This window comes from Pseudophryne corroboree, chromosome 12 (genome assembly GCF_028390025.1).
Source record: "Pseudophryne corroboree isolate aPseCor3 chromosome 12, aPseCor3.hap2, whole genome shotgun sequence".
Lineage (NCBI taxonomy): Eukaryota > Metazoa > Chordata > Amphibia > Anura > Myobatrachidae > Pseudophryne > Pseudophryne corroboree.
Genome location: NC_086455.1, coordinates 160,610,214 through 160,635,827, shown reverse-complemented (window position 1 = coordinate 160,635,827; position 25,614 = coordinate 160,610,214). Strand labels below are relative to the sequence as shown.

Below are 25,614 nucleotides of genomic sequence, written 5' to 3'. Positions count from 1 at the left end.
CAGTCAGAAAAGCCCAAAGTCTTTCTTGTTAAAAGCTTTCAGGGCTGCTCAGTGCAGCCCCCCTGTTCAGTGACCTGCTGCTACAGGCACCAACTCAAAACTGAGCTCTCAGTGCCTGGAGGCAGGGTTATGGAGGAGGCCCTTATGCATTCTGGGACAGCTAAAGCTTTACCTGTTGGTGCCTCTAGATTAAGATCCACTCTACACCCCGATGTTTCCCTGTGGAAACCTGTGTACCCTGCTGCAGAAATGTATTATATCACAGGTTCTCAAACTCTGTCGTCAGGACCCCACACAGTGCAAGTTTTCCAAATCTCAGAGAATCACAAGTGAAATAATTTGCTCCACCTGTGGACCTTTTAAAATGGGTCAGTAAAAAAAATACACGTGCACCTGCTGGGTTACCTGGAAAACATGCACTGTTTGGGGTCCTGATGACCGAGCTTGAGAACCTATGTATTATCGGAAACAATTATGCAGTGATCCAATGTGTGACTACAATTAGTACAATACGCTGAAAGCGGTTCTAACTTCACTTCTGTCTGTTAACATTACGCTAATGCAATCTTGCTTCTCATTGGTCAGCTGTGATAATCTCGGGATTTCCCAGACCCCTGAGGAAATGGTAGATCTCACGGTCGTCTTTGACATTTTGTTCTTGGTTCTGGCGATGTGCAAGTGTTTTATTCTGCACATGCATCCAGATAGCTCGCGCACAGAGTTAGAATAGCATGTAGGGCTCACAGGAGGCTCATGGGATCAAATATGCTGAAAATTAAGTGGCCATTCCTGGGAGGTGGCTTAGCGACAGGGCGGACAGGACAGTCATCCAGGGGCCCCCACACTGCAGCAAATATTGTCTCTGCCCACTGTACCCCTACTTGGATGGCTCCCGGCAGCAGGGTACTGCAGTGCTGCAATTCGTAAGTAGGGAAGGGGGTGGGTCTTAATGCTGTGTAGTGCCTGCCCCCTTCAGAGACCTGTGCTGAAGCCTAGCCAAGCTGTAGCAGGTAGTGTCTCACTCCCTCTATCACCATCCCTCTGTCTAACCTTCCTTCTCTCCCTGGCGTGCTCTCTCCCCCCTTCCTCTTATCTCTCTCATTGACATGCTCCCTCTCTCCGACACACTCTCCCGCTCGCTCTCTTGCTCCCCTCTTTCTCAGACAGTCTCTCTCCCTGACACCCTCACTCTCTTGCTCCCTCTCTTTCTCCCCGATACCTTGCCTCACTTATTCTCCCCTCTCTTCCTTCCCTGACACCCTCTTTTGTCTTTCCACTGCTTCCCTAAGAGGCCAAGTAGTGACAGCGGCGGGATGCTGTCAATTTTATTGATGGGGGCCCCCACTAACCTTAATCCGCCCCTCCTTAGCCCACGCGTGGAGATGGTCCATGGGCGTTTTACAGGAGTGTTGCTGAAAGCGGTTGCATATGGGAGGTGCTTAACCTCCTACGGCCATACTTGGATGCAGAAACTGGGTGGTAAATGTAATAGGGTGTGAGAAGTCAGAGGTGCGAGAGTTTCTGCGAGATTGCCCATATTTTTAAAGCGCCAATAATTTACAATGCAAAAAACAACCTGTAAAATGATTGCCGCTTTAAAAATACAGGCATTCTCGCACAAACTCCTGCACTTATGACTTCTCACACCGTATTACGTTTACCCCTGTATCTGCAATAACGGACATCCAACTAGGAGCACTTTATACAGCAGAGGATTTATGGCAGCAGCGGTTGCAGGTCCGGATGTCAGTGGAACCATTTCTTTTCTGCACATTCGTTCACATAACGTGCGCACATTTTTGGAGTTGGGACTAGTGAGAGAGTGATAATTGTCAGAGGACTGAAGCGCAATACCTGGGCACAACCAACAGCATAACATAAAACGAGTGCCCGGAATGGAATGAGGATAAAAGAGAAATAGGTCAGATTTTCTGGAAAATAAAAAAAATGGACCTTTATTTGTCATATCTATTTCAACATACAATAATCTTTTTCCAGGGGTGGTAAATGTTCCAACACACTGAAGAGTCACCAACATAATTATGAGCAGCGGCAGTTATAGGCTGGAGCAAAAAACAGCAGTTCAAAGTTTATGAAACAAAAACAGAACGTTATACTGTCATGATGAAAAATAAAAATGGCTTTCTGCTTTGAGAGAAACCAAAAAACAAAAACTATTGCACCTTTCCCTGCAAAACAACAAAACAGTGTATTTTTGTTTATGTCTGGATTTCACAAACGAATAACCGATCTCAGATTATAAAATGGAATATAAATCATTTATATAGTGCTCCCCATTCACAGTACTGCACTATATGCCCCCTGGGTTGGGCACAAAAATTAAAATTACAACCCCTGCGTCTTTCCCCTGCCTAGCTTTGTCACACTGAGTCCTACTCCACAATTTTATGCAAATATTCTGCTTCTGGCCACAATCTTATAGGCCCTACACACTGGCCGATTTTTTGAAAGATATGAACGATCTCGTTCATAAATGAACGAGAACTCGTTCACATCTTTCAGTGTGGAGACTCCAGCGATGAACGATGCGCAGCCCCGCGCTCGTTCATCGCTGGTCCCCCGTCAGCTGAACATGCAGGCCAATATGGACGATCTCGTCCATATTTGCCTGCACTTCAATGCAGGCGGGTGACGGGGGGAGTGAAGAAACTTCACTCCCCCCGTCACTGCCCCCCCGCTGCCGGGTCGCTCGTCGGCCGTATCCGCTGTCGGGCAGCTCGGCGGCGGGTCGGCCAGTGTGTAGGGCCCTTTACACATGTTTCTCTTTACAGTCTAGCAGTATTGATCTAAAATTACAAGTCTGAAGTATCTTATGGCCAGTGGTCACTTACTATTCTGTAAACGGTCTTAAAAATAAACAGATTCACCCAATTATCTTTAAAAAAAAGTTTGGCAGGCCGTATACTCCATTTTTACCTAGAAACGGCCTGTGTATAAAATAAAGTGATGGTTTCTTTTTAAAATAGCAAACGGGTAAGCGTAATGCAGATTTTTTTTGTGCTTTTTTTGCCACTGGATTTAAAAGCATTTTTATTATTATTATTTTTACAGTGGCAAAGCCAGCTCTTCATTACGGATACCCCATAGTCTTAGTAAGCAGCCTTAGCAGACCATTAAATTACCCCGATCACAACTTGCATTATTTCTGGTATAAAAGTCATCCCCACATCCCTCATGTATCGAACCATCCCTGGTTATTAAATTAATGAGAATGCCCATATTTCTATGTCCATATGCTGCTTCAGCAATATAAAGATCTGTCCAGCGTTTCATAAATATACAATTAAACAAGATAAGACCAGGTTATGCCATTTAGAAAGTGCACAGTAAATAACTTGTAACCAGCTGGAAAAAAAATACCATATGTAAAAATAAATATTTGACATTAAAAGCCTTTATCTTAAAGCCATATTCACATAAGCTCACAAAATAGGCCTTTCAATAGTGTATGTAATAAAAGCAGCCAAATTTGAAATCTATACCATGTACCTGTGCAGGTATTTAAGCGGAATGGAAGTTTACTACAGAAAAAAAAAATGTAAAAAACAAACAAAACTTTGTCTGAATTGCAATGTAACAACGAAACAATGTTTTGCAGCAAAAACAAAAATGTATAAATGTCGACTTATTGGCCCTCATTCCGAGTTGATCGGTCGCAAGGCGAATTTAGCAGAGTTACACACGCTAAGCCGCCGCCTACTGGGAGTGTATCTTAGCATCTTAAAATTGCGACCGATGTATTCGCAATATTGCGATCACAAACTACTTAGCAGTTTTAGAGTAGCTCCAGACTTACTCTGCCTGTGCGATCAGTTCAGTGCTTGTCGTTCCTGGTTTGACGTCACAAACACACCCAGCGTTCGCCCAACCACTCCCCCGTTTCTCCGGCCACTCCTGCATTTTTTCCGGAAACGGTAGCGTTTTCAGCCACACGCCCATAAAACGGCCTGTTTCCGCCCAGTAACACCCATTTCCTGTCAATCACATTACGTTCGCCGGAGCGATGAAAAAGCCGTGAGTAAAAATACTATCTTCATAGCAAAGATACTTGGCGCAGTCGCAGTGCGAATATTGCGCATGCGCACTAAGCGGAATTTCACTGCGATGCGATGAAAAATACCGAGCGAACGACTCGGAATGAGGGCCATTACTCGGATATTTCATTTCTTTGCAACAGTGCCACCTGCAGGATATCTGTAGGTATTGCATGACTCAAGTGTTTTTGTTTAATAAATAACTTCTGAGTAATGTGGTCTACAAAAGAAAAAAAGAAAACATCCAGCTTTGAGTGATTAGGGTCTCATATAAGTATTTGTTATTTGTTTTTTTGCATCAGTCTGTTAACATTTCAGAAAGTATGATGCGTGTGGCTAGCTGGAGCCTATATATGTTACATACTGACACGCGTATATTACTCATGAACAATAGTTTGTCAGAACACACTGCAACAATACTTCCCTTACAATCATATATTGTAACATTACAATGTTCCAGCAATGATTCAGGACTCTGACAAACTAGCTGTCAGTTTTCCCAAATACCATAATCTCAAATGAGATTTACTTGCACTAAAAGTAGATTCCACAACGATGACGGCACATTCTTGATGGCTGTGGGACTACATTCCAAAAGAAGGCCACATTCTACACCGCAGACACGAAAGCCTGTCTAAAATGCATATATACCAATTATACATATCACTTATGTACAGTATATTTATACAACTCGCTTATATATATATATAAAAAAATAACTCTACGACGGGATCTGTTCAGGCATGCTGCAGTAAAGTTTACATGCTTGTCGGTTGTTGTATTGCCGGTCCGGCGTCACATTCGTTGATCGTGTTTTCTGATCGCATATACATGAGGAACATGGTGACGGTAGCGAAGGTAGCAGCGTTGACGGGAAATGCTCTGAGCAAGGTGGAGGTCAGACCTCTAGTAAATACCCTCCAGCCTTCTACTTCATAACTCTTTCTGATGCAGTCCAGAATTCCGTTGTACTGGTTTACACCGCCGACGCCATCGGCCTGTAGCCGCGATTTGATCACGTCGATCGGGTAGGTTGATAACCAAGATACAATGCCCGACATGCCTCCGGCAAACAGCAGCTTGGGAATAATAAGGCCATCATTGATTTCGCAGCTAAGGTACCTGGTCAGATAATCATACGTCAAGAAGTAGAGCCCAAAACTTGGCGTCTCCCGAAGGAATGTAGTGACCATGCCTCGGTTGATGCCCTTTATCCCTTCCTTGCGGTGGATTTTTACCAAACAGTCCAGAGAATTCTTATAGTTTTTAGAGCGGGATTTGTATTCTCCGGTTCCTTGCAGCTGCATCCTGGTCTTTGCCAACTCCATCGGACAGCAGATTACACACTGGATGGCACCAGCCGCTGATCCGGCCAGAAACTGGTTTAACGGGGTATCCCTGCCGAGGTATCGTATGGTGTTTCCCTGCACCCCGAACACAAAAGCATTGATGAAGGTCAGTCCCATCATTGGTGACCCGACTCCTTTGTACAGCCCCCATGCCTAAAATAAAAAAACAGACATAATAATTAACAATATAATGCCATAAAAACTGTGAAAAAAAACCCAACAAATTCTAAGTCAAGGCTTGTTTAAGTATACAGCTTACATTACAGATAAATAAAAAAAAAAAATGGGCACTGATTATTTATGATCAGTTATTTACTGTATATCGCACACACATATTAGGCAGTGCTTTGCAGAGAGTATATCTGTGCCCCAGTGTAGCTTGCACTCTATGGGGCATATGTATTAAGCCTGGAGAAGAGATAAAGAAGTGGTAAATGGAAGGGGATAACGCACCAGCCAATCAGTACTAACTGTCATTTTCCAAACCTGTAATGATTGGCTGGTGCGTTATCACTTATCACTGCTTTATCCCTTTTTCAGGCTTAATACATCTGCCCCTATTTCTCTTACGTCCTAGAGGATACGGGGATCGATTTAGTACCATGGGGCATAGACGGGTCCACTGGGAGTCATGGGCACTTTAAGAATTTGATAGTGTGGGCTGGCTCCTCCCTCTATGCCCCTCCTACCAGACTCAGTTTAGAAAATGTGCCCGGAGGAGCCGATCACGCTTATGGAAGCTCCTGAAGAGTTTTCTGCATTTTTTTAATCCGTTTGTTATTTTCAGGCAGGGCTGGATGGCACCAGCCTGCCTGCTTCGTGGGACTTAGGGGGAAAACGGCCCAACCTCCCAAAGGGTTAATTGTGCCGTTCACCGCTGACAGGACACTAGCTCCTGAGGGAACTCTCCGCAAGCCCCACCACAGCGAGCGTACATTCCCGCAGCACGCCGCCACCCCTAACAGAGCCAGAAGAAAGAAGAGTGGCGAGTACTAAGCCGCCGTCCCGGCTAGCGGGTCGCTGGCCATTATGGCGGCACGAGGGTACGGCTTCTAACCGGGGCGGTTTGCGTCTCCAGACACAGTACACAACTGAGACTCAGTACACTGTACACAGTACCCCCACTGGCAAACACAGCCTTAAACCGGTTCAAAAATTTCCTCAGCCAGTATAAAAAAAAAAGTGGGAAGACCGTGCGCCATTGAAGGGGCAGGGCTTCACTATGAGAGGATACAGCAGCTCACCAGCGCCATTTTCCCTCTGCAGTGGACACAGACGCTGACTGACAGGGAGGCGCAGCTCCTCCGTTGTGACTCCAGATTACCTCAGCGGTACCAGGGGGTCATAGCAGGGGAGGGGAGTGATATTAGTGTACTAAGTCCCCAATCTGGGTACTTAGTCTGCGACCCGGCTAAGCTTGGCATTAGCGATAAGGGCGCTGTGGGCTGGCTCCAAAATACTCTGTGTCTCCCTGGAAGGGCTCTTTGTGGGTTCATTGTGCTTTTAACCGTGTGTGTGTGTGTGTGTGTGTGTGTTGTCACATTTACATTATGTCAGGCAAAGAGTGTGTTTCATGTACGGTGGAGTGTTCCTCTTCCCCAGGGAGCTCACTACTGTGTACTCAATGTAGTACACCTTCTCAGACTAGCGGGGCTGAACCAGCGTGGCTGGATTCCCTCAAGGGAATGATTTCAAATATCTCTAATAAATTGTCCCGCAATGAGAAAGACGGAATACTTAACGAGTGTCTGTGGATGAGAATATGAACAGAGACTCAGTCCCCAAAAACAAGAGTCTCAGTCCCTTGCCATTTGTCCACAAAAACAAACTCTGGCCCACATCCTGCATTGGTCTCACAACCAGATTACTCCTGGATCACGGGTGGATTCTAAATCTTCCAAAATCTCATTTAGAGCCCACCTCGGAGGCTTCCATTTTTGGGAATGATACTGGACACAGAGTCAAAGAAAGTTTTTCTTCCGTTGGAAAAGGCAATAGTAATCCAGTCGATGGTTCGGTATGTCCTGAAGCCAACCCGGATATCGGTGCATATATGCATTCGCCTTCTGGTGAAAATGGTGGCCTCTTACGAGGCGCTTCAGTACGGAAGGTTTCAGGGGAGTCCCTTCCAGCTGGAACTGTTGGACAAATGGTCCGGATCGCATCTTCACATGCACCAGAGGATCCGTCTGTCGCCAAAGTCCAGGATCTCCCTTCTGTGGTGGCTACAGACTTCTCACCTAATCAAGGGCCGAAGGTTCTGGATCAAAAATTGGATTCTGCTAACCACAAACGCAAGCCTCAGAGGTTGGGGAGCGGTCACCCAGGGGGTGCAATTTCAAGGAAGATGGTCAAGTCAGGAAGTCGTCCTTCCAATCAACATTCTGGAACTTAGGACTGTATACAACGCCCTTCTGCAGGCCTCATATCTTCTTCAAGATCGGGCCATTCAGGTTCAGTCGGACAATGTGAGGGCAGTAACGTACATAAACCGACTGGGAGGAACGAAGAGCAGAGCAGCAATGTCAGAGGTATCTAGAATTCTCCTCTGGGCAGAAAAACACGCTGTGGTGTTGTCGCGGTTTTCATTCCGGGAGTAGACAACTAGGAAACAGACTTCCTCAGCAGACACGACCTGCACCCGGGGGAGTGGGGCCTTCACCCGGAGGTGTTCAGGTGCTTGACACGTTTATGGGGATGTCCACAAATCGACATGATGGCCTCTCGTCTCAACAAGAAGCTCAAGCTGTATTGTTCCAGGTCGAGAGAGCCACAGGCAGTGGCGGTGGACGCTCTGACAACTCCATGGGTCTATCAGATGGTGTACGTGTTCCCTCCACTTCCGCTGATCCCAAGAATTCTGAAAAGAATAAAAAGGGAAAAAGTTCAAGCAATTCTCATTGCCCCGGATTTGCCAAGAAGGGCCTGGTACGTGGACCTTCTGGAGATGCTCCTAGAAGATCCGTGGCCTCTACCTCTTCGCAATGATCTCCTGCAACAGGGGCTGTTCGTCTATCAAGACTTGACACTGCTTCGTTTGATGGCATGAAGGTTGAACGGCTGATTCTAGCCAGGAGAGGGATTCCTGACAAGGTCATCTCGACTATAATCCAAGCCAGGAAGGGGGTAACGTCTAAACATTACCACCGTATTTGGAAGAAATGAGTCTCTTGGTGTGAGAGCAAAAAATATTCTGCGGGGGAATTTCATCTGGGACGTTTCCTGCTTTTTCTGCAGTCGGGTGTGGATGTGGGCCTACGTCTGGGCTCCATAAAAAGTCCAGATTTCGGCTTTGTCCATTTTCTTTCAGAAACAATTGGCGTCTCTCCTGAGGTCCAGATGTTTTTGAAAGGGGCTCTGCACATCCAGCCTCCCTTTGTGCCTCCCACAGCAACTTGGGATCTCAATTTGGTGCTGCAGTTCCTCCAATCGGACCGGTTTGAACCTTTACAGGAGGTAGACGTAAAATATCTTACGTGGAAAACCATCACACTGTTGGCCTTGGCTTCTGCAAGACGTATGTCGGAACTGGGGCATTGTCTCTAAGAGTCCCTATTTAATCTTCCATGAAGACAGAGCTGAACTCAGGACTTGTCAGCAATTTCTTCCTAAGGTGGTGTCGGCGTTTCACATAAACCAACCAATTGTGGTTCCGGTTGTTACGGACACCTCTGTTACTTCAAAGCCCAGTGCTTCGTTCGTCCTGCACTGTTACTTGGTAAAGTATTGTTGTTTGGTTCAGCCGTTGCTGTTCCAAGTTTGGTTAGCATGGCTTTCCTCTTGTTTGTGTGTGCTGGTTCGGAATATCACCACTATCCTTTTATATCCTTCTCTCAAAGTATGTCCGTCTCCTCGGGCACTGGGGGTTATTCCGACCCGATCGCTCGCTGCGCTTCGTTGCAGCCGTGCGATCAGGTCGGAACTGCGCATGCGCTGCGCCCGCATTGCGCAGGCGCGTCGTTGCCCTGCGACGACCAGTGACACCGCTAGCGAAAAAAACGGTCGCAGCGGCGACCGCAAGAAGATTGACAGGAGTAAAGCGTTCCGGGGCGTCAACTCACCGTTTTCTGGGCATGAAGATTCGAACGCAGGCGTGTCGAGGCGTTTGGAGGGCGGATGTCTGACGTCAATTCTGGGACCTGCAACGCTGGATTCATCACACAGGCTAAGTACCCTGGTCTTGTTTCACACAAACAAAATATTTTGCATAGCAGGGCTGCACAAGTGATCGCAGCCTTGCTATGCAAAGAAACACTCCCCCATAGGCGGCGTCTAGTTGATTGCACGGGCAGTAAAAAGTTGCTACGTGCGATCAACTTGGAATGACCCCTAGTTTCCTAGACTGAGTCTGGTAGGAGGGGCATAGAGGGAGGAGCCAGCCCACACTATCAAATTCTTTAAGTGCCCATGGCTCCTAGTGGACCCGTCTATACCTCATGGTACTAAATGGATCCCCAGTATCCTCTACGGACTACGAGAAAAGGATTTACCGGTAGGTAATTAAAATCCTATTATTTCCTACCACATGGGGCACACTGCTTCTTTTTTTCTTTTTTTTTGGAAGAAGCAGACTAACCTGTCTTGGCTGGGAATTGTGACCTCCGTACCGATGCAGTAAGGCTAGCCACTACACCACCATGCTGCCATGTTTACAACATGACTACTAGAAGGACATACCGTACTGCATCCGGGTACATCCAGTGTTACATAAGAAAGCTTGTGTGTAGCGAGTTCAATGTTCCCTATTCCAAGTGCTGTTGACTCTTTTTGTACCGTGTACACAGCTCATACGGAAACATCCCAATGTACACAAACTATGGCTGCCATAAATTAGATAACCTGTGTGAGGCCTTGTGTAAAGATACGCAATAATGATGACATCAGCAGAGCAGTCTACTCACTTCTGATTGGCTGCATGCTTACTCATTTGTCAATTCCATTTGTACGACTGCGGAAAAGTAGATTTCATTGGATTATAGAGTGGTAAATAACCGATGTGGGGACGTTGGTATCCGGTCTTTAGGTCAATAGCACTTAGGTTGACCACTATTGGTCGACACGCATGAGTTTTTTGTTTTTGAAACCTTTTTGGAACGTTTTCATACTTTACGATCCACGTGGACTACGATTGTGAATAGTAACCTGTGCCGCACGCAGCGGTAGCGGAGCGAGGCAATTTGCCCGAAGCATACGACGGGATATGGTTCACTAATTGGGGTTCCCGGTCACTTTATGAAGAAAACGACACCCAAAAAAAAATTGACCTAGTTACTGTCGACTCTATGATCCACACTCGGGGGAGTTTGTATTTCATGTTGTATTGAAAATGTGAGTTTCATATTATACCTCTTTCACACCGCCAAATGCCGGATCCCACCCGGGAAGGACCCGTTTCCAATTCCCGGGTGGGATACGGCATTGGCCGCTGCTGCAGGCTTCCCCGACCCGGCAATATTGCCGTGCGGGTTGCCATAGCAGCGGGGGGTGGAGCTGGCGGTGGGGGCGGAGCTGGGAGATGAGATCATCTCTGCGCCGCCTCTCCCTGCTGTAGTAAACGGGTCACCGGAACGCATCGACCCGGGAGCCCGTTTACGCAGCCACTGACACTGCTTTATTCCCGGGTTGAATTGCCGGGTCAGGTGACCCGGGATTTCGGCTATGCCCCTTTCACGCCGCACGCTGACCCGTGTCGACCCGGCAATATGCCGTGTCGATACCGGGTTATTTGTGCGGTGTGAAAGGGGCATTAGTAACACAGCCCCTTATGTATATGGCACTTTGTGATATTGTGTTGTTTATGAATAGGGTAATATTCGCTAATGACAGCACCTAGCTACGTCTGTATGCAATCATGGGACCTAGGTATAAACGTGGAAACCGGACGTGGAAGTAATGCTGCTTGTCCAGTTAGACATATCTCAACATAGAGACGGAAGGGCGCATTTCTATTCACAAAACCACTGGAGGCAAACAGCAGCAGTCATGCAGTATCTGTGGGTACAGCACGCTCTTGTATAGCGCACCATTCATGAAACACAAGGCAAAGACACTGAGGCAATTTTTTTTACAACGTGGGGCCGATGTAATGAAGTGCGAGTTGGCTGGAGGTGCGGGTTCCCGGGGCGAAGTCGGACGTTTTTTAAAGCAGCAGTCATTTACAAGCCATGGTTTTGCCTTGTACTTGATTGCCACTTTAAAAAAAAGTCCGACTTCGGCCGGGAACCCGCACTTTATTACATCCCGCTCATCACCTTGCATTATAATGGTGTTGCACTATTTTGGCTTTTTCGGTTTGCTTTTGAGTTTGGAACCGCCAAGCGTTTCACAAGGAAGTGGCTATCTACAAGTCTGCATGTTGCAAGAAGAACCAATGGGATTTCATCAACCACTGAGAGAAAAAATAAAGTGCATTTATCGGGTGTGGTTCATACTTAGGTCGACAGTGTCTAGGTCAGTGATCTCCAACCCGTAGCTCGCGAGCTACCGGTAGCTCGCCGTAGTATTTTCGGTAGCTCACAGAGCGCACAGGCTTGGGCAATCATTGGCACTCCTCCTCCCTTCATTTTTAATATGGTGCCGGCAGTCAGCCAATCAGAGCTCGTGGACCAGCAGTGGCGGCACCTGATTGGCTCACTTACCGGCACCATATTTTAAACGCCCGCCGCCGCCGGAGACTCTGTCACCCTCACCGCAGCCACTCTCTGGACTTCACAGGAGAGGAGCAGCTCCGGCAGCAGAAGAAGAAGCCAGCAAGAGTTAGCACTGTATCGGACACTGCGGGGGGGGGCATCATTTGTATATCTGGCACTGCTGGGGGCATTATTTGTGTATCTGGCACTGCTAAGGGGCATTATTTGTGTATCTGGCACTATGCGGCGGGCATTACTTGTAGTTGTGAGGCCACACCCACTTTCGCAGGAACGCATGTGCGTTGGGGAGAGGGGGTAGCTCCTTCAGAGGTTTTATTTTCCGAAAGTAGCTCACACCCCAATTAAGGTTGGAGACCACTGGTCTAGATCAACCACTATTGGTCGACAGTAACTAAGTCGACACCCAAAATAAGTTGACATGACAAAAGGTCGACACGAGGTTTTTAAATGTTTTAATGCCGTTTTCTTCGTAGAGTGACCGGGAACCCCAATTAGTGCACCATGTCCCTTCGCATGGCGAGCGAACTGCGGGCAAGGTGCCTCACTGCGCCCGACACAGGTTACCGTCCCCAATTGTAGCCCACCAGGATCGTAAAACTATGAAAAAGTAAAAAAAATAATGAAAGGAAATTTTTTTTTTTTTTTTTTAAGAACTCATGTTGACATTTTGTCGTGTCGACCTAGAAACCCTGTCGACCTAATGCATGTCGACCAATAGTGACTGTCGACCTAAGTGTGGTCGACCTAGAGACCGGATACCCATTTAACACGTATTCTACGCAGCTCTTTAAGACAACGCTATTAAGAGTAAGAGTTTCTATCCTTCATATTTAAACATGAATGATGACTTGGACAATGGTGGTCATTCCGAGTTGTTCGCTCGCTGCCGTTTTTAGCAGAATAGCGATCAGGCTAAAAATGGGCGATTCTGCGCATGCGTATGGGCCGCATGGCGCACGCGCTAAGTATTTTCACACAAAACTATGCAATTTTACACAGGGCCGAGCAACGCTTTTCAGTCGCTCGGCTGATCGGTGAGTGATTGACAGGAAGTGGGTGTTTCTGGGTGGTAACTGACCGTTTTCCGGGAGTGTGCTAAAAAACGCAGGCGTGCCAGGAGAAACGGGGGAGTGGCTGGCCGAACGCAGGGCGTGTATGTGACGTCAAACCAGGAACCAGTCTGCAGTGATCACAATCTAGGAGTAGGTCTGGAGCTACTCAGAAACTGCAGGGAAATATTTAATAGCAGAACTGCTAACCTTTCGTTCGCTATTCTGCTAAGCTAAGATACACTCCCAGAGGGCGGCGGCCTAGCGTATGCAATGCTGCTAAAAGCAGCTAGCGAACGATCAACTCGGAATGAGGGCCAATGGGCCTTATTCATATTTGTTAGCAATCCAAAAAAACAAACAAACAAACACTCATTCCATGTTGCAGTGCAGGTGGGGCAGATGTAACATGTGCAGAGAGTTATATTTGGGTGGGGTGTGGTCAAACGGAAATCTAAATTGCAGTGTAAAATAAAGCAGCCAGTATTTACCCTGCACAGAAACAATATAACCCACCCAAATGTAAAGCCCCGAGCCCACGGGGAGATGTCCCCAGAGATGTGTGCGGAGCGATCTAGCACAGACCGCTCAGCACACATCTCTCCCCCCGCTCAGCGCAGTGCGATGTGTGCTGAGCGAGTGGGGGACACTCATTTCACCCAGCGGGTGAAATGAGTGATGTGCTAGATTGAGGCCAATCTAGCACCAGCAATAGCGACGCGCAGGGCCGCGCATCGCTATCGCTGGGGGGCATACACACGGAAAGATCCGTCCTGAAATGCTAAGAAATCTAGTCAGATTGTTTAGAATTTCAGCACGGATCTCTCCGTATGTACCCCCCTTAACTCTCTCTGCACATGTTATATCTGCCCCACCTGCAGTGCACATGGTTTTGCCCAATAATAAGCTTTTTTTGTTTGCTAACAAATCAAAATAATCCCCAATGTCATTTAAATTACTTTGAAGTGCATCAGTAGCCCACACATTGCACCTATATTGTTTCAAAATGGTTATCCAATTATTAAGGTCACTGCAAAGTGAGGTCACTGGCTACACTTTCCTACACTGGCTCCTAGTGACATCATGCTACACTCTCCTGCGTCTCAGTGATGTCACTAGCTCCTAGTGACTGCATGCTACACTCTCTTGCCAGTGACATCACCGAGACGCAGGAGACCGTAGCCTGGAGTCACTAGGATCCAGTGACATCACTGAGATGCAGGAGAGTGCAGCTCGGAGTTACTAGGAGCCAGTGACATCACTGAGATGCAGGACAGTGGAGCATAATGTCACTAGGATCCAGTGACATCACTGAGATGTAGGAGAGTGTAGCATGATGTCACTAGGAGCCAGTGACATCACTGAGATGCAGCTCGGAGTTACTAGGAGCCAGTGACATCACTGAGATGGAGGAGAGTGGAGAATGTCGTCACTGGCTCCTAGTGACTGCGGGCTGCACTCTCCTGCGTCTCAGTGATGTCACTGGCTCCTAGTGACATCATGCTACACTCTCCTACATCTCAGTGATGTCCCTGGCTCCTAGTGAGTGCATGCTACACTCTCCTACGTCTCAGTGGATTCACTGGCTCCTAGTGACATCACTGAGATGCAGGACAGTGGAGCATGATGTCACTAGGATCCAGTGACATCACTGAGATGTAGGAGAGTGTAGCATGATGTCACTAGGAGCCAGTGACATCACTGAGATGCAGCTCGGAGTTACTAGGAGCCAGTGACATCACTGAGATGGAGGAGGGTGGAGAATGTAGTCACTGGATCCTAATGACATCATGCTCCACTGTCCTGCATCTCAGTGATGTCACCGTCTCCTAGTGACTTAAGGCTACATTCTCCTGTGTCTCAGTGATGTCACTCGATCCTAGTGTCTCCAGGCTACACTCTCCTGCATCTCAGTGATGTCACAGTCTCCTAGTGACTCCAGGCTGCACTCTCCTGCATCTCAGTGATGTCACAGTCTCCTAGTGTCTCCAGGCTACACTCTCCTGTGTCTCAGTGATGTCACCGTCTCCTAGTGACTCCAGGCTGCACTCTCCTGCATCTCAGTGATGTCACCGTCTCCTAGTGACTCCAGGCTACACTCTCCTGCATCTCAGTGATGTCACCGTCTCCTAGTGTCTCCAGGCTGCACTCTCCTGCGTCTCAGTGATGTCACTGTCTCCTAGTGTCTCCAGGCTGCACTCTCCTGTGTCTCAGTGATGTCACCGTCTCCTAGTGTCTCCAGGCTGCACTCTCCTGCATCTCAGTGATGTCACTGTCTCCTAGTGACTCCAGGCTACATTCTCCTGTGTCTCAGTGATGTCACTCGATCCTAGTGTCTCCAGGCTACACTCTCCTGCATCTCAGTGATGTCACAGTCTCCTAGTGACTCCAGGCTGCACTCTCCTGCATCTCAGTGATGTCACAGTCTCCTAGTGTCTCCAGGCTACACTCTCCTGTGTCTCAGTGATGTCACCGTCTCCTAGTGACTCCAGGCTACACTCTCCTGCATCTCAGTGATGTCACCGTCTCCTAGTGTCTCCAGGCTGCACTCTCCTGCGTCTCAGTGATGTCACTGTCTCCTAGTGTCTCCAGGCTACATTCTCCTGTGTCTCAGTGATGTCACTCGATCCTAGTGACTCCAGGCTACACTCTCCTGTGTCTCAGTGATGTCACCGTCTCCTAGTGACTCCAGGCTACACTCTCCTGTGTCTCAGTGATGTCACCGTCTCCTAGTGACTCCAGGCTACATTCTCCTGTGTCTCAGTGATGTCACTGTCTCCTAGTGACTCCAGGCTACATTCTCCTGTGTCTCAGTGATGTCACTGTCTCCTAGTGACTCCAGGCTACACTCTCCTGAGTCTCAGTGATGTCACTGTCTCCTAGTGTCTCCAGGCTGCACTCTCCTGAGTCTCAGTGATGTCACTGTCTCCTAGTGTCTCCAGGCTGCACTCTCCTGCGTCTCAGTGATGTCACCGTCTCCTAGTGACTCCAGGCTGCACTCTCCTGAGTCTCAGTGATGTCACCGTCTCCTAGTGACTCCAGGCTGCACTCTCCTGAGTCTCAGTGATGTCACTGTCTCCTAGTGTCTCCAGGCTGCACTCTCCTGCGTCTCAGTGATGTCACTGTCTCCTAGTGACTCCAGGCTGCACTCTCCTGCGTCTCAGTGATGTCACCGTCTCCTAGTGTCTCCAGGCTACACTCTCCTGTGTCTCAGTGATGTCACTGTCTCCTAGTGACTCCAGGCTACATTCTCCTGTGTCTCAGTGATGTCACTCGATCCTAGTGTCTCCAGGCTACACTCTCCTGCATCTCAGTGATGTCACTGTCTCCTAGTGTCTCCAGGCTACACTCTCCTGAGTCTCAGTGATGTCACTGTCTCCTAGTGTCTCCAGGCTGCACTCTCCTGAGTCTCAGTGATGTCACTGTCTCCTAGTGTCTCCAGGCTGCACTCTCCTGCGTCTCAGTGATGTCACTGTCTCCTAGTGACTCCAGGCTGCACTCTCCTGCGTCTCAGTGATGTCACCGTCTCCTAGTGTCTCCAGGCTACACTCTCCTGTGTCTCAGTGATGTCACTGTCTCCTAGTGACTCCAGGCTACATTCTCCTGTGTCTCAGTGATGTCACTCGATCCTAGTGTCTCCAGGCTACACTCTCCTGCATCTCAGTGATGTCACTGTCTCCTAGTGTCTCCAGGCTACACTCTCCTGAGTCTCAGTGATGTCACTGTCTCCTAGTGTCTCCAGGCTGCACTCTCCTGAGTCTCAGTGATGTCGCTGTCTCCTAGTGTCTCCAGGCTGCACTCTCCTGCGTCTCAGTGATGTCACTGTCTCCTAGTGTCTCCAGGCTGCACTCTCCTGAGTCTCAGTGATGTCACTGTCTCCTAGTGTCTCCAGGCTGCACTCTCCTGAGTCTCAGTGATGTCACTGTCTCCTAGTGTCTCCAGGCTGCACTCTCCTGAGTCTCAGTGATGTCACTGTCTCCTAGTGTCTCCAGGCTGCACTCTCCTGAGTCTCAGTGATGTCACTGTCTCCTAGTGTCTCCAGGCTGCACTCTCCTGCGTCTCAGTGATGTCACTGTCTCCTAGTGACTCCAGGCTGCACTCTCCTGAGTCTCAGTGATGTCACCGTCTCCTAGTGACTCCAGGCTACACTCTCCTGAGTCTCAGTGATGTCACTGTCTCCTAGTGTCTCCAGGCTGCACTCTCCTGCGTCTCAGTGATGTCACTGTCTCCTAGTGTCTCCAGGCTACACTCTCCTGCGTCTCAGTGATGTCACTAGCTCCTAGTGTCTCCAGGCTGCGCTCTCCTGCGTCTCAGTGATGTCACTGTCTCCTAGTGTCTCCAGGCTGCACTCTCCTGCGTCTCAGTGATGTCACTAGCTCCTAGTGTCTCCAGGCTGCACTCTCCTGCGTCTCAGTGATGTCACTGTCTCCTAGTGTCTCCAGGCTACACTCTCCTGCGTCTCAGTGATGTCACTAGCTCCTAGTGTCTCCAGGCTGCACTCTCCTGTGTCTCAGTGATGTCACCGTCTCCTAGTGTCTCCAGGCTGCACTCTCCTGAGTCTCAGTGATGTCACTGGCTCCTAGTCTCTCCAGGCTACACTCTCCTGCGTCTCAGTGATGTCACTGGCTCCTAGTCTCTCCAGGCTGCACTCTCCTGCGTCTGTGACTTTCTGTGATTTTACAGGTTATGTTTTATAAATATTGGTTCAGCCAAAAAGATTGTTCAGACCTCTGTACATAAATTAATGTGCACAGGTTTAAGACCGATTACTTACCGTCTCCTGCTTGATGATGGACTGAAAGCAATGAATAGTCCCACGGTAAAGGGGTTTTGACACACTCTGAACCTGCAGTCGCACCTAAAAGAAAAAAATGACATTCCATTACACTCCAGTATGACAGGTCACACTACATCAGCTGTCACCACATGACACTGCAGTAATAAAGACACTTCTTGTTATTGTTGAACCTTTGTATCAGTGGAACTGAACTTTAATACAGAAAGCAGGATCCCGACAGTCAGAATCCCGACGGATTGTGGTAAGTATTTTTACCCTAATCCTACCCATAGCCCTAACATCCCCCACTCCTGCAGCCTAACTCCCCCCCCCCCTAGTGCCTGGCCCCAAGGCCAGTACTTACCTTCAGAATATGTTGGGACTCGGACTGTCGGTATCCTCATAGTTTAATTCCATGATAGGACAAATAATAAAGAGTAGTATAATAACCACTGTGCCTCCCACCATTCAGAACAATGGCCCTCATTCCGCAACGCAGCGAATAGGTGGAAAATGCGCATGGTATGCAGAGCGCATGCGCTTAGTAATTTTACTAAGAACTTAGTAGATTTACTCACGAGCGAACAACGTTTTTTCCACGCTGAAGTGTTAGTAGTGTGATTGACAGGAAGTGGGTGTTTCTGGGCGGAAACTGGCCGTTTTCTGGGAGTGTGCGGAAAAACGCAGGCGTGCCAAGGAAAAACGCGGGAGTGTCTGTAGAAACGGGGGAGTGGCTGGCCGAACGCAGGGCGTGTTTGTGACGTCAAACCAGGAACGAAACGGACTGAGGTGATCGCAATCTGTGCGTAGGTCTGGAGCTACTCAGAAACTGCTAAGAATTATTTAGTAGCAATTCTGCTAATCTTTCGTTCGCTATTCTGCTAAACTAAGAGACACTCCCAGTAGGCGGCGGCCTAGCGTGTGCAATGCTGCTAAAAGCAGCTAGCGAGCGAACAACTCGGAATGAGGGTCCATGTCCATTTCCTCCAATGTGGCCACGCCCATCTCCCAGCAGGCCACGCCTTTTGTAACCACTGAAAGTCATAGCAAGGATTAGCAATATAAATTCTCCAGGGTTCAGGAAAACGTTGCTGTGAAGCTCGCTCTGCCAGCTGATCCGGTCTTACAATAACACAGGCCAAAAGCACACTTCTTATTGTGTCAGGCTGCACAATAGTTACACTTCTTACACAACAGGACTTTAAAGGTTACAACACAGGACAAAAAACATTGCGGTTTAGCCGTAAAAAGCTGCACATGCAGACGCCTGTATAGAAAGCATGCACGCGCCACTTGGAGCTGCTCTGCTCGGCCAATCAGTGGCTTGGTTTTAGAGGCGAGGGGGCAGAGGCTCAGACCAATGGAAATTCCTCAAGGAAACATGAACAAATAATCTTGTCACACGTTTATCCGGTTTTATCTTCATCAGACGGCTCAGTGTTCCGTAAGACAATGCACTATTTCCGGACTGAGTACACAATGTTCCGCTTCCTAAGGTACAAGGGGGCGGAGAGCTTTCTATCCAGAAGACAATCCCATACACAATCACACTGTTCCTTCCATACACATAGGGGGCCATTCCGAGTTGATCGCTCGCTAGCAGTTTTTAGCAGCCGTGCAAACGCTATGCCGCCTCCCACTGGGAGTGTATTTTAGCTTAGCAGAAGTGCGAACGAAAGGATCGCAGAGCGGCTACAAAGTTTTTTTGTGCAGTTTTAGAGGAGCTCAAAACCTACTCAGCACTTGCGATCACTTCAGACTGTTCAGTTCCTGTTTTGACGTCACAAACACGCCCTGCGATTGCCCAGCCACGCCTGCGTTTTTCCTGGCACGCCTGCGTTTTTTTCAACACTCCCTGAAAACGGTCAGTTGACACCCAGAAACGCCCCCTTCATGTCAATCGCTCTGCGGCCAGCAGTGCGACTGAAAAGCTTTGCTAGACCCTGTGTGAAACTACATAGTTCGTTGTAATAGTACGTCGTACGTGCGCATTGCGCCGCCTACGCAGAAGTGCCAGTTTTTTGCCTCATCGCTGCACAGCGAACGAATGCAGCTAGCTATCAACTCGGAATGACCACCATAAACCTAACAGGGAGCACACCTTGTACAGGGGGAACACTAACAAAGCGCAGGTTACAAAATTAATAAGGACAATATATTCCTGCACAAGTTTCCATACCGCTTCTCAAAGGGATGCAGTTATAATGCCAGGTGTGTGGATCCGAGCGTTCAGGATCCGACGCCGGAATCCCAACAGCCGGCATATTGCTAGCGGTCGGAATGCCGACACTCGCTCCCCCCCCTCCCCCTGTAATTCCCACTTGGTTGGTGGGTCCATGCCACCAACAGAGTGGGAATAGGTTTGAAGTATGGCGAACGCAGCGAGCCGGGGAGGGGACTCGCTGTCGTTCTACTGACAGCCAGCACCCCGTCACCCGGTATATCATCTCCATTCCCTTCTCAAATCATACCAAACAGCCCCATACTCCGCGCTTTCGCCACGCCAATCATCTTAGTCGCATCGCTAATGTGATAAAAATGTAACAGGACAATGGATCATTTTTCTGGAATAACATGTAGTTCCGTGTGGGACTAAGGGCCTAATTCAGACCTGACCGCTTTTGTGCGAATTCGCATGGCGGACGATTATCGAGCGACTGCGCATGCGTACGGATCGTAATGCGCAGGTGCGAGGCCAAACTGTGAAAAAATCCTGAGTCTTTTTTATCGCTAGGCCAACGCAGGCTGATTGACAGGAAGAGGACGTTTGTGGGTGGTAACTGGCCGTTTTCTGGGAGTGTCAGGAAAAACGCAGGCGTTCCCAAGTGTTTTCAGGGAGGGTATGTGACATCAGCTCCGGCCCGATCAGCCTGTGTGTATGGCACTGTAGGAGTAAGTCCTGGGATGCGCACACACTGCACAGATGGAAAAAAACATTCGATGGTGAGTGAGTTGCAAATGGATTTGTAGCTGACCGGCGTTTGCAAAGCTTTTCACACGGCGTACGCAGACTTGCACGGGGCGGATTTTCACTCTTTCTGGGCGTCGACTATCTGATCGCAGACGTCTGCAAATTCACAGAGCAGCCATCAGGCCTCAATTAGGCCGTAAATCTGGGTACACACCTGGCCAGCAGTTTCGCCGACCCATCTAATGTTCGGTAAGGTTTATGCACAAATGATCTTGTGCATGCACACTTACTAATTGGCCAACCCATATTCCTGTCCACAGGAGCAGAGAAGTCATTGTGGGCGGATCCTGCATGGCCACAGTGATCGGTCTGGAGCATCATTTCCAGACATATCGGCTGTAAACACGGACAGACGCACTAAGCATTTATAGAATGTCCGAAACTTGCACTAGCAGATGTATAGGGGCAGCCTGGATGGGCCAAGTGGTCCTTATCTGCCGTCACATTCCTGGCTTCTATCTTCTCACTGGATTGCTCATCCCTACAGACAGAAGTTTGTTCTTGCTGCAGGACAATCGGATTATATCTGACCGGATGGTAAACCAGGCTGGTAGTGGAGTCCTATGGCTATGTGTATGAGGGTGCAGCAGCCCCTCCATTGGAAGGACACTGTGCAGCTACTCTGTATTATGATGGGAATATGTCACCTAGCGCTGGAATGACTGGACTGCAGGATGTCGTGCCAACAGGATATTACTGAAGGACGCTGAAGGGTACATTTTGAACCTTACAAACACAGATGCCAGAGAACAGTTAGCAATTGAGATTTCGACCAAGGACACTGGTTCTCCAGGAGTTATCTATTGTCCAGACCTAGAGGCCGCAGCGTAAGAACACTGTTCCCATTCTAAATAATTACAAGCAGCGACTACTTTTCATCTTAAAAAAAAAAACTGCAGCAATGCAGATTCCACAAGACTGCACCAATCTCAGCGTTCATAAATACGCGTCTGCTGTAGCGGTGGCCTGGTGCAGCGCAGTAGCGGCCTGTGATAACCTGGCCACCAGCAGAACCATTAGACAGAGAAAACTACATTTATGCTGACACAGCGGACGGAACCCGCACATAGAACACACTAACTTGTCCCGGTGTGCTCAGATGGTTTCCCCACCGCAGATCACGGTGAGCGGCTGTGATCTCCTTTCAGGAGGGACAATGACATGTGCAGAGAGACGGAGGAACATGAAACGGTGCACTGTGCAAACGTTGGGTGTGGTATAATAGAGTGTCTAGTTAGACAGTCAATAGATAGACACCATATGTTAGACAGACATTAGGTCGACAGGAAAAAAGGTACAGTAGAAAAGGTCGACAGGATCAAAAGGTCGACACCATGTTTTGGTTTTTTTGCGTTTGTGTGGATAATTTTGTCATCTGGGACCCCCAATTGTAGAAAGGCATACCCTCGCGGGGCTCACTTCGCTCGCCACGCTTCGGGCTCGGTGGCTCGCCACAAGATTTATAACCAACTCTATGCCGACTTGGATAGAGAAGGTATGAAATAGTAAAAAAAACATGTTACATTTAAAAAAAAACATTTGTCTATCTTTTTTATGTCTACCATTTTCATGTCGACCTTTTGACCCTGTCAACCTTTTTCCTGTCGACCTTTTGACCCTGTCGACCTAATGACTGTCTAACACATGGGTCTTCAACCTGCGACCCTCCAGCTGCTGTGGAACTACATATCCCAGCATGCCCTGCCTCAGTTTTAGCATACCTTAATAGCAAAACTGTGGCAGGGCATGCTGGGATGTGTAGTTTCACAGCAGCTGGAGGGCCACAGGATGAAGACCCATGGTCTAACATATGGTGTCTATCTATTGACTGTCTAACTAGACACTGTCTATCGATCTACCGGATACCACAAACTTTACATCAAAATCCCAACCTCCTACATTACTACGTTCATTAGACGTTGTGTGGAGTTTCCTACAACATTACGCAAATTAGTATCATTCATTACATGAGCGTGAAGCGACAACAGGCTCTCTTTAGTACATGTGCCACTTTTGGGCTGTGGCCGGAGACCCCCTGCCACGTGGACAATGGCAGCCGTGGCACCCAAGGGTTATCTCAGTGCCCGGTGCTATTTTGCAGGACAATAGGCGCTTGGCGCCACTTTTAAATGTGCACTGGCGCTAGGCGCCTTCTTTAAAATGTTATGGGCGCTAGGCGCAGAGTGCTTAAAAATGTTTAACAATGTATGTTTATGTGCCGCGGCCCCAGACCTATCCTGCGGCAGCGGCAATGCACGTTCACCCCGGTGCGCTGCGCTGGGAGGAAGAAGGGGGAGCCGCTGCAGCCGGGAGACCGGCTCCTGCTGCAGCTCCGCTCCCGGCGCCCGCGACAGTGAAGTTATCCCCCTCAGTGTGCCGGGGGAGAGGAAGCCGCCACTGCTGCCCAGAATGCGCCGCTCATGAGGTACCAGGCTAGCCGGCTCCCTATGCAGCAGGGGATGCGTAGGGTACTGGGCGCTGAGGTCCAGGAGCTATGTTCCCAGCGCTACGGGGAAGCACAGAGCCCCGGCGGCCAGGCTTCAGGATGGGGGTGCGCCGCAGCCTGGATCACCTCCAAAGAACTGCGGCGAGGCCACTAAGTGCCGCACTGGGGGGACAGGGAGAGCCAGCTCCCTGGACCCCGGTGTCAGGCTATGTGCAGAGGCATGCTGGAGGATGGGGAAAGCTAACTCCCCATACCTCCAGCACTGTGAAGAACCCTAGCAGTCAGGCTGCAGGGCTAGGGGAGCCCAACGCCCATATGTAAAAACATGACCATACATTCAAATGTATATATTGTGTGGTGAGGCACTGCAGTGCCTGGGTATATGGAGCCTGTGCAGGGCACAGGTTCAGAGTACATGTACCGTAATTTAAAGGTTCAAATGTGATTTAAAGTGAAAATGTACTTACTGGTTATTGTGTCCCAGGAGGGGGGGAATCCATTACTGTGCAGGCTGTTGGATTCCCCCAGTCCTTTTCCCCAAAAACGGAATGCCTTCCCTCTCCAGCCTCCCACATGAAAGTAGCATGGGGAGAGAGAGGAGCAGCTCAGCTTCCCAACAAGCGGAGTGGTTTCCTGGAGCTCTGTGGGCAGGGAACCCTGTCAGGGGATCTAGGCAGGCCCATCTCTGGAGCCCGATTTCAGTCTGGAGATGGTGAGCTGGGTCCCCAGCAGATTTCTGGAAGTAGCTTAGGCGAGAAAACTTCCCCCCAGCCCAGACTGAGCGCCACCAGGGCGGGTACCAACCCTCCAGGAAGCTAAAAAAAAAAAGTAGTGACTGCTATTTGGTATCACCGTGTGCATAACACCGAACATAGGCCAGAGAAAGCAAAGGAGAGAGTTGTCTGAGGAGACCAGAAAGAAAAAATTATAGACAAGCACATTAAGGGTAAAGGCTATGAGACTATGGGGGTCATTCCGAGTTGTTCGCTCGGTAAATTTCATCGCATCGCAGCGATTTTCCGCTTAGTGCGCATGCGCAATGTCCGCACTGCGACTGCGCCAAGTAAATTTGCTATGAAGTTAGGTATTTTACTCACGGCTTTTTCTTCGTTCAGGCGATCGTAATGTGATTGACAGGAAGTGGGTGTTTCTGGGCGGAAACTGGGCGTTTTATGGGAGTGTGTGAAAAAACGCTACCGTTTCTGGGAAAAACGCAGGAGTGGCTGGAGAAACGGAGGAGTGTCTGGGCGAACGCTGGGTGTGTTTGTGACGTCAAACCAGGAACGACAAGCACTGAACTGATCGCAGATGCCGAGTAAGTCTGGAGCTACTCAGAAACTGCAGAGATGTCTTTTCGCAATATTGCGAATCTTTCGTTCGCAATTTTAAGAAGCTAAGATTCACTCCAAGTAGGCGTAGGCTTAGCGTGTGCAAAGCTGCTAAAAACGGCTTGCGAGCGAACAACTCGGAATGACCCCCAAAGTCCAAGCAGCTTGATGTTCCTGTGACTACAATTGCAAATATTATTACAAAGTTTAAAGTCCATGGGACTCCTTGGACGTGGCCACAAGAGGATAATTGACCCCAGATTAAACATAAGGATATGAGAATGGTAAAAATGACCAATGGAAAACTTCCAAAAGAGATACAAGCAGAACTTTCAGATCAAGGTACGTCAGTGTCTGATGGCACCATCCAAGACTTTTTGAGCAAAAGTGTGCTCCATGGAAGAAGGGGTGTGGTTCATCAAATCGACAGTGTCTAGGTCGACAATGTTTAGGTCGACCACTATAGGTCGACAGTCACTAGGTCGACATGGATGGAAGGTCGACAGGGTTTCTAGGTCGACATGTGCTAGGTCGACAGGTCTAAAGGTCGACATGAGGATTTTTTAATTTTTTTGTGTCGTTTTCTTCGTAGAGTGACCGGGATCCCAAATTAGTGCACCGCTTCGCTCGGCACACTTTACCGTTCCAATCGTAGTCCACGTGGATCGTTAAGTATGAAAAAATTCAAAAAAAGAAAAAAAAATGTGAAAAACTCATGTCGACCTTTAGACCTGTCGACCTAGCACATGTCGACCTAGAAACCCTGTCGATCTTCCATCCATGTCGACCTAGTGACTGTCGACCTATAGTGGTAGACCTAAACATTGTCGACCTAGACACTGTCGATCTTCAGACCGGATCCCGGAAGACCACCCAATAGGACGCCACCTTAAAAAAAAAAAAAAAAAAAAAAGGGATTGTTTTTTTTTCAATCATGGAAGGAACCAAAAAATGTGTCCATATCTCAGCAATGCCGAATATACAGACAC

At 48.6% G+C, this 25,614-nt stretch overlaps 1 protein-coding gene across 3 annotated transcripts in view; it reads right to left on the bottom strand.

Moving 5' to 3' along the window:
• Positions 1 to 1,927: 1,927 nt before the first annotated feature.
• The window catches only part of SLC25A29 (solute carrier family 25 member 29), a 45,582-nt gene continuing 21,895 nt past the window's right edge, over positions 1,928 to 25,614 (bottom strand). For all 3 annotated transcript variants that reach the window (XM_063948343.1, XM_063948341.1, XM_063948342.1), the window contains 2 exons: positions 17,878 to 17,961; positions 1,928 to 5,557 (listed from right to left, as the gene is read on the bottom strand). In XM_063948343.1, the coding sequence (XP_063804413.1) occupies positions 4,814 to 5,524 (711 nt within the window). In that variant the 5' untranslated portion in view covers positions 5,525 to 5,557; positions 17,878 to 17,961 and the 3' untranslated portion in view covers positions 1,928 to 4,813. The remainder of the gene's footprint in view (positions 5,558 to 17,877; positions 17,962 to 25,614) is intronic.